The sequence below is a fragment of the Camelina sativa genome, chromosome 4, assembly GCF_000633955.1.
Source record: "Camelina sativa cultivar DH55 chromosome 4, Cs, whole genome shotgun sequence".
In the NCBI taxonomy this organism is placed as follows: domain Eukaryota; kingdom Viridiplantae; phylum Streptophyta; class Magnoliopsida; order Brassicales; family Brassicaceae; genus Camelina; species Camelina sativa.
In genome coordinates, this window is record NC_025688.1 from 10,848,306 (window position 1) to 10,857,896 (window position 9,591).

The 9,591-nt window shown below is 40.3% G+C and overlaps 1 protein-coding gene across 1 annotated transcript in view; it reads right to left on the reverse strand.

Annotated features, from left to right (window-relative positions):
- Positions 5,668 to 9,591, reverse strand: part of LOC109124444 (brefeldin A-inhibited guanine nucleotide-exchange protein 5-like) — a 7,149-nt gene continuing 3,225 nt past the window's right edge. Inside the window, exons 4-15 of the mRNA XM_010504735.1 lie at positions 9,329 to 9,568; positions 9,093 to 9,216; positions 8,837 to 8,985; positions 8,291 to 8,647; positions 7,926 to 8,092; positions 7,617 to 7,858; positions 7,293 to 7,462; positions 7,017 to 7,130; positions 6,727 to 6,863; positions 6,393 to 6,648; positions 6,208 to 6,303; positions 5,668 to 6,029 (exon numbers count right to left, since the gene is read on the reverse strand). Of these exons, the coding sequence (XP_010503037.1) occupies positions 5,964 to 6,029; positions 6,208 to 6,303; positions 6,393 to 6,648; positions 6,727 to 6,863; positions 7,017 to 7,130; positions 7,293 to 7,462; positions 7,617 to 7,858; positions 7,926 to 8,092; positions 8,291 to 8,647; positions 8,837 to 8,985; positions 9,093 to 9,216; positions 9,329 to 9,568 (2,118 nt within the window). The 3' untranslated portion in view covers positions 5,668 to 5,963. The remainder of the gene's footprint in view (positions 6,030 to 6,207; positions 6,304 to 6,392; positions 6,649 to 6,726; positions 6,864 to 7,016; positions 7,131 to 7,292; positions 7,463 to 7,616; positions 7,859 to 7,925; positions 8,093 to 8,290; positions 8,648 to 8,836; positions 8,986 to 9,092; positions 9,217 to 9,328; positions 9,569 to 9,591) is intronic.

The following is a 9,591-nucleotide window of genomic DNA, read 5'->3' on the forward strand; positions in this document are numbered from 1 at the left end:
ACCACATGGGATGCATGCAAGAAAGCTTTTCTGGCCAAGTTCTTCTCCAATGCAAGGACTGCTAGGTTGAGGAATGAAATTTCTGGGTTTGCTCAAAGGAATAATGAGAGCTTTTGTGAAGCTTGGGAGAGGTTTAAAGGATTCCAGACTCAGTGTCCTCACCATGGCTTCAGCAATGAGTCACTCCTTAGCACCTTGTATAGAGGATTAATTCCCAAGATCAGGATGCTTCTTGATACAGCCTCTAATGGAAACTTATGAGGCGATGTTCTGAAGTAGTTCAATTGGGAGATGACTCGTAGAGAGTTTCGATCTTGGGATGAATTCAAACGGAGGTTGTTCTTATGTTTTGGAGAATCATTTGAAGTTGATCCTGGTAATAGGCTGTTTGCAATTAAACAAACTGGCACGGTAGCAGCTTATGTAACAGAGTTTGAGGACCTATCTGCTCAAGTGTCTGGTTTAGATGACTCTCATTTGGAAAAGATATTCTACAACGGTTTGAAACAAGAGATGAAGGAGGTGATTAAAATGAAGGAACCTTAGGGGATTGATCATCAAAAAGCTGCAGTATTACGCATGGAATCAAGCTCATTCTGTCAGTTAATCAGTGAAAAGGAGAACAGAGCTCCGGTGCACAACAAGCAGTTTGTATCTCGACCGCCTAACACTTACCAGACTACGAAACCATTATTGTTAACTGGGATGGGAGTACAGGTCAAGTGGTGCAAACCACTACTAATTCGAAACAAGGAAACCAACCACGTCAACGTCATACCTCTGAAGAGTTAGATGCGATGAGAAGCAAAGGCATTTGTTTTAAATGTAAAGGGAGGTACTCTCGAGGACACACCTGTCCTTTGAAAGAGCTACAAATATTGACTGTCGTGGATGGTTTAGAGTTGGAAGTGATGGTTGAGGAGATACAGACCAAAGATTTAGAGGAGATAGTTCATACTCCAGAAGTGAGAAGCTTATCTCTTAACTCTTTTCTCGGTCTCCATTCTCCAAGGACAACAAAAATGGTAGGCCTTATTGACAAGTGTAAAGTGGTAGTACTGTTGGTTTCAGGAGCTTCGCACAATTTTATTACACCATCCGTGGTTAATAAAGCTAAACTAAAAACGCATGCAGCAGGAAGCTTGGAGGTGTTATTGGGAAATGGTGTGTCTGTGCACTGCTCTGGTATTTGCAAGAGAGTCCAATTCCAGCTAGATGGTGAAGAGTTTGAGAGTGACTTTATCTCATTAGCAGTGGGGGAAGTGGATGTCATTCTCGGAGTACAGTGGCTGGAAACGTTGGGAAAGTGTGAAGTGGATTGGAAATTGCAAGAATGGACTTTCTTGTATAAAGGCAAGAGAGTTACTTTATGGGGAGATCCTTCGTTACACGGTCCTCCTCTGTCTATGAAGACTTTTGGAGCTCCAGTCCAATGCTTACTACAAGATACTACAACCGGGCTAAACTCTGCTCAACTCTCTAATTCTAATTTGGTTGTGGATCCAGTTATTGTTAAGATTCTCGAGAAGTTCACGGCTGTGTTTGCTTTACCTATCGGGTTACCACCATTCAGGGGTCAAGAGCATAGTATTACCCTCAAGCCGGGAGTTCAGTCCATTACTGTTCGTCCCTACAGGTATCCACATGCTACTAAAGAAGTGATGGAGCATATGGTAGGAGAAATGTTAACCTCAGGTATCATCCGAGTCAGTAAAAGCCCATTCTCAAGCCCAGTTCTTTTGGTTAAGAAAAAAGACTCCTCATGGAGGTTTTGCGTTGATTACAGAGCGTTGAATAGAGCGACTGTTCCTGATAAATTTCCCATCCCAGTTATTGACCAGTTGTTAGACGAGTTACACGGTGCTGTTTTTGAAGATTGACTTGCGTTCAGGCTATCATCAGATACGCATGAAGGAGGATGATGTTTTGAAAACAGCCTTTCGTACATTAGAAGGCCACTACGAGTTCTTGGTAATGCCTTTTGGCCTCACTAATGCCCCTGCTACTTTCCAGGTGTTGATGAACAAAGTATTCAAACCATATTTGCGTAAGTTTGTTGTTGTGTTCTTTGATGACATATTGGTCTGGAGGATCATGCGCAACACTTGGGGATGGTTTTACCATTGTTACAGGACAATGTGTTATTCGCAAATCAGAAGAAATGTTTATTTGGAGCAGCTCAGGTTGAATATCTTGGTCATATTATCTCAAAGGATGGTGTGGCTACGGATACAGTAAAAACAGAGGTAATGTTACAGTGGCCTATACCTACTAATATCAAGCAACTGCGGGGATTTTTAGGGCTGACAGGCTATTACAGGAAATTTGTTAAAAACTACGGGATCATCGCTAAGCCTCTGACTGAGTTACTGAAGAAGGATAGTTGTCAATGGAATTCTTTAGCACAAGAAGCCTTTAACAGCTTGAAGAGTGCAATGTCGACAGTACCAGTATTAGGACTACCGGACTTTGATAAAACTTTTACTTTGGAGACTGATGCTTCAGGGTCAGGAGTGGGAGCAGTTCTTATCCAAAATAAGAGACCATTAGCCTATTTCAGTCATTGTTTAACGGCGCGTGAGCAACTCAAACCAGCATATGAGAGGGAGCTTATGGCTATTGTGATGGCAGTATTGAAATGGAAGCACTATTTACTGGGAAGAAAATTTGAAGTACACACGGATCAACGAAGTTTGAATTTTTTGTTGGAGCAAAAAGAGGTTAACATGGAATATCAACAATGGTTAACTAAGCTTTTGGGTTTTGATATAGATATTATCTACAAACCGGGTGTGGAGAATAAGGTGGCAGATGGACTATCAAGGATTCCTCATACGATGCCAGCTTCGTTAGTAGCCCTCACAGTTCCCTCTGCAATACAACTATAAAATCTCTATAAAGAAATTGATTCTGACGAGGCAATTCAATCTACACTAAAGCAGGTGAGTGTTGGTACTAGTCATCGCACTATCATATTGTGGAGGGGAGACTTTGGTACAAACGTCGACTAGTGATTCCAAAATCATCCAAATTTCTTCCTCTGATTCTCCATGAGTTCCACGATAGCAAGATTGGGGGTCATGCGGGTGTATTGAAGACACTTAAGCGGATCCATGCTTTGTTTCAGTGGACAGGGATGTACAAAGATGTGAAGCGGTATGTCACTGAATGTTCTACTTGTCAAACTCACAAATACTCTACTTTAGCTCCTGCAGGATTGTTGCAACCACTACCTATTCCAACATCAATATGGGAGGATGTCTCGTTGGATTTCATAGAGGGGTTGCCAACATCTGCGGTATCAATGTTGTTTTGGTGGTGGTGGATCGTCTGAGTAAAGCTGCTCATTTTCTTGGGTTGAAGCATCCTTTTAAAGCACTGGAGGTAGCTCAGAAGTTTGTATCTGAGATAGTCAAGCTTCATGGTTTTCCAAAGTCGATTGTTTCTAATAGGGACAGAGTGTTTGTGGGAAGTGTGTGGAAGGAGTTATTTCGATTGGCAGGCACTAAAATGAAGTTTAGTACAACGTATCATCCACAAACCGACAGACAGACGGAGGTCCTGAACCGTTGCTTGGAAACATACTTAAAGCTGCTTTGCCTCAAGTCATCCTCGAACGTGGTACAAATACTTAGCTTTGGCTGAGTACTCGTACAACACAGCTTATCACACTGCTATTAAATGTACTCCGTTTAAGCTGGTTTATGGAAGAGTCCCGCCTTCTTTGATTAAATTTGAGCAAGGTTCAACAGATAATTGGGAGTTGGAGGTTTAGTTGCGGGAAAGGGATCTTATGTTGACTTATATCCGGGGTAATCTACAACGAGCTCAGGATTTGATGAAGAAACAGGCTGATAAACATAGGCGTGATGTGTTTTTTTTTCAGTGGGGGATTGGGTGTACATCAAACTACAGCATTATCGCCAAACGTCAGTGATCAAACGTTAATGTCAAAAGCTCGCGGCTAAGTATTTTGGTCCATTTCAAGTTTTGGAGCGCATTGGAGCTGTGGCGTATCGTTTGCAGTTACCTTCGAGCGCCAAGATACACGATGTCTTTCACGTCTCTCAGTTGAAAGCAGTGATGGGTGATCCTCACAAGGTACAATACTCTGACCCACCTGAATTGATTGAAGACGAGTTTCTATTTCCTGAGAAGATTGTGGATGTGCGTTTTACTACTACGGGAGCTCGTGAGTTTTTGGTTCATTGGTTTGATCGGCCAGACTCCAAAGATTCCTGGATGTTATCGAAGGATTTTGTTCAGTTGTTTCCTCAATTCACGCTTGAGGACAAACTGTTTCTCCGGGTAGGGAGTATTGATAAGATTCATCAGACGTATTACTGCAAGAAGAAGTCAACGGAGTGTTAAGTGACACGTCAGCTTTTCAAAGATGGCGATTGGGTTGATGTTCCTCCTCTCAAGCATTCCATTGTCATCAACCTTGGGGACCAACTTGAGGTACAATTGTAATCGGGTTGTGTTTTTCTTAATCCTCGTAATGATACTATGGAAGCAATAGACGTTATAACCGAAACTTAACCAAACTAAACATGTACTAATTTAGTTGAATCTTGTATATGAAAAAGAAGCACCTAGTATCAGCATACTGGTTTAGGCTTAACCTCTTCATCAAATGTGCGTAGGTGATAACAAACGGAAAGTATAAGAGCGTAATGCACCGTGTGGTAACCCAAAAGGAAGGGAACCGGATGTCGGTTGCTTCGTTCTACAATCCCGGAAAGAATGCCGAAATCTCTCCTGCACCATCTCTTGTTGATGAAGACTCGGAATATCCGAGTTTTGTGTTTGACGACTACATGAAGCTCTATGCCGGACTCAAATTTCAGCCTAAGGAGTCAAGGTTTGAGTTGATGAAGAATGCTGCAGCAACCGCGGATTTGAAACTGTTGGCCACCATGGAGACCTTCTAAATGGTATGGAACTTTCTATGAAGGCAAGGAAAGACAAGAAGATAACGGACTGGGCTTGAAAATCTATGATGATATCAATAAATAAAAAGGGGTTTGTAATGTCGTCAAGAACTAAGTGAGTAGCTGTAATCAATGATTGAATCTGGTGTGTTAAGTGTGGGAATGTTTATGAAATAGTTTGTTTCTTGGTTCCTATAAAATCGATTCTCCTTATCAGTTTTATTAAGACTCCAACACTGTTTAAAACTTGTAAACCTACTAAGTTTGGTGAAAATACAATATGACTATTTGTGATATAACAAAAATTAGTGATGAGTTCTAAGAAAAATTTATATTTTATAAAAACACTGTTACCAAAGTTCAGACAATACAACAACTAACCAAATAAAAACGAGTGATGAGTTCTAAGAAAAAATTATATTCATAAAAACATTTTCAAAGTTTAGAAAATACAACAACAAATGAAAGACAACTTTGCCACTCATTTGTAGACGCCTAAACTGGGGATCGCATATGAACAACCAAATGCAAACGCTGTGATGCGTACGAGCTGGTTCAGATCATCTTAGTAAATCGTTACACTCTTACACATGATTTTAGTTATCGTGTACTCACTCACATAAACTGCTAAAAAATGCAAATTCGAAATCGACAAGGGAAAGCAGTGTTTGATCGAAACTAATAAACTAAATTACACGATTCAAGTCTACAATGTCAATGAAACAACCAGTACTGTGACCAAAGGATACTTTTTTAGGATACTTAAAACTAAAGGCGGTACGAACAACATCTTATAGAATCAACCAAAAATGCCTTAAAATTTGAGGTTTTCAGTTTGACGCGAATATAAGATACGAGCAAGAAAAAGCAACTGATATGGTATGAGTACCACTGGCAATTTAATTGGGATGTGCTCTCTAATCAGGAGAAAAATCATTCCAATGTAGGAAAAAAAACAACCCAAACTGTGGGCAGTAAATGACATTGAGAGTGTTTAAGCTTGCCACAATATCCTGGGGTATATATCCTTTACTGTTGCAAAAGTGGCTTCAATTGTGCTTTGAAAAGGTTGGCTAGTGCACCTCGTATGTCCATCTGCAAGAGAAAACTCATGGGGTTAGATCCACCGATTATCATTATAGACAAAAGAATATTATGTATGGCTCAAAAGCTCGAAACGTACTCAAAAACCAAGTTCAGGTGTGTGTAAAAATTATACAAGAAAGCGAAGCCAAAGCTGGGGTATACTAAGTAAAGGAATTCAGTAACTTGCCTGTTCGCAGCAGACAAGTCTCGTCAGCAGAGGGTAGAACTCTCTCATGTGCTTCCTGAATATCGTGTTGTTCATAAAGCACATGCCTTCCAAAACCTGAAACAAGATGACATAAGAAAATTATCCTTCCTATCAAAAAATTTGTAGTCTCAGTGACAAATGTGTAAGCAATTAAGATGTATTACCTTCACAATGACGGGAGAACGCAGCTCCAGTACCCGATGAACATCCATGTTTGTAGTCTCCCCCAAAGTGGACTGCAGCTCAGATGTTTCTTTCAGCACCTGTTCACAAAACGATACCAATTTTTCTTCCGCTGCACCTTCTAGTCTATCTTCCGTGTTAGATGCATCATCTGCAAGCCCAGAAGTTGTCTTTTGCAAGACGTCCAAATATATGGTGGTTCCTTCCAGCTCTTGCCGGAGAAGGTTTAAAGGTGGCCTGTAAATAATGAATAGTTCAAATTCTATGTAAGGAGGAAAAATATCTATTACTCAGTCCAAAGGCTCAGTCACCAACCTCTCCGCGGGAATGTGATTCATACGTGTTCTAAGATTAGAATATGAATTGTAGGAAGCAGCAAAATCTATGAAAGAGAATAAGATGTCCATAATCGCAATCTTCTGTGGTGTTTTCAAATTACTCCAGTATTTTTGCTGCAGATTTAACATCAAACAGGAAAGATGCAACTGTCAGTTCACAACACCCGGCACATTTCCTCTTAAGCTTATTGGGGATCAGGGGTTGAGGAATAAGAGTGTCTGCTTAAGATCATACATCGTAGCAAAGCAGAGAAGACATCAAAATACCTGGATACTGTTGATCGCTCCGAGTAATAGTATTTGTGTGATGCATTTGCCTCTAATAGTTCCCAGAGCTGGGCTCTCTTCTTCTCTGCTGTCAGGCTCTATAGGATCCTCATGCTACAGAAGAAAGTAATTAGTAAAGAAATTTCAATGTCTATCATATTTACTTGGAGAAACAAAAGAACTGTGACAAAAAAAAGGAATGACCAGTGAAGAGTGTAAATTAGCAAAGATATATCAAATGGATAAAAAGCCAGGGAGTGGGCATATGCAAAATACCTTGTATGGAGAAGAGGGTACAGCAGACACTTCTGCAGTAGAGCTTTTTGGTTGAGATGTGAGATTCCTAAGAAAGAGATTGTCCATGAATCTTTGACCAAAAGTCTGACTCCGCTGCAGATTCACATCATCCCCATCCTTTTGAGCCCTTCCAGATGAGGATGGTCGACCTTTAATGGGAAACATAAAGGTTAAAAAAACATGGCATTGTATAAATTCAATTTTCTTATAGATAGTTTATCAGGCCAGACATGTCCTACGTAACTAGAGATGATTTTCCAACACCATAACGGAATCCAAAGTTCTACAGAGTTAAGAGGCAACCTTCAGAACCATCAGACTTAGACTGTATCCCAGATTCTAGGGAAGCACCATGAGTACCAATCCTTGGAGATGCCTGAGCAGAAACTTTCCCATTATCTTTAATATCATCCGGATTAGGATCACCTCTTGGAGACTCAGAGGCATCGGCCTCTATTTCTCCTGTCAGAACTAAGTTCTTTTTCGGATTGTCAAAACTCAAAGCATTCAACAGCTCCAGCGGTTGAGTTGTGTATGATGCATCTCTGGCAAGTGAAAGAAAAAGTTAGATTCAACAATTGAAGATAAAAGTTTGTAACGAAAGATGGTTACCTAATGCTTTTCAAGAGCATATCCCAGTCGCCCTCACTAAATTGGTGGCCTCCAACCTCTATCAGGTGAACCAATGCTCCTAAAGAAATTGAGACAACTGTCTGATCTGATTTCTTCGCACAGTCTAGGAGCAAATTTAAAAGTGGAGGCAGCATAAAACAAACTTCCTGCTCCAAAGGTAAAAAATTCGAAGGGTCAAATTTGCAGCACGCAATAATATGTTTCAACGCTACATGTTACGCAAAATTTTCTGTACGATTTCATGTAGTAAACATGACAAGTACTGCAATAAGTCTGAAAGTTAATTGAGTAATAATGGACGAGATGAGCACAAAGGGAGCAAACGAAGAAAGCTTCATCAGTACCTTGTAGAACGTATTGAAGAGATTGCAGAGGAGCTGAAGGGAATGAATGCTTGTTTCACGAAATTTTACATCCCCAGAAGATATTAAGCTTTCCTTTCCAGCATGACTCACATGATTAAAAATTGGAAACAAGATCTGACGGAAGATACTCTCCCAGAAACGTGTCGAAAACTTTTTTCCCCTTTCATTCAGCAAATCAAACAACACTTCCAGAGCACAGTTTCTAACTTCGGGCCTAAAATCAGATGTGAGATCGGATAAACCGGCAAGCATCGGAAACCAGTAATGCTCTGTCACATCAATAGTTTCATCCTCATTGGTATCAACGGGCTTGAGAACACCACCAGGTATAAGTCCCTGAGAATCATCATACGCTAGGCAAATGAGCACATGTAGTTACAGAGGGAGAACTAAAAAGGAAGTGAGGGAGCTAGAAGACAGCCGAAAAGTAGATACGAACGGGAAGGAGTGTCGAGCATAGGATCGAAGTTATAATAGAAAAATACAACGCTGAATTATCAGGTAAAATTTGGCTTGAAAACATACCTCTGCAAGCCGATCCTCACATATTCTGAGAAGGGCAATAGCTTTCAGGCTTATACGGTCTGAAGCTTTGTTATTGGCAAACCTGATGAGACAGTTGACGCAATCCATGAAGCAGTCTCCGATCACTTGATCAAAGTGTTCAAGAATAACTGCAAACAAACAAGTGGTTACACAAACATTTATCGAAACTAAAAAGTGAGAAAAAAAATACTAAAACTGGGATACAGGTGCAAGAGTTTGATTGACAGTTTGTCACCTTGCTCAACATTCTCAAATGATTTCTCAACTATCGATTCAACTTCGTCATCTGCAGCTGCTGTGAATATCATAAAAACACTCCTCCATCCCGATTTTATACTTCCAACTTTAGATTTTATCATCTATATAAAAAAAACATTGATTACCTGCTGACAAAATGGCTGCATACTACCGAATGACAAAATTCCAGGAAACATATTAATATTAGAATTTAGAAAAGACTAAGCAAGCAACCTGAACGATGCAGTCAACAATTAGGCTCCTTATGGTCTGACTTTGAGTATTCCGCATGATGATAACGAACGGTTTGAGAATATCATTTTGAAAAGTGAAATTGGTGAGCTCAGCACGTTCCAAATATTTCATCCCCAGTTGCCTCAGAGAATCTATGGCATACATTGCAATCTTTTCATCATGATGGCTACCAGCAGCTACGAAATGTTCAGCAAGGACATACCATATTCTTGCCCAGACCTGATATATGTAACAAAACAAAC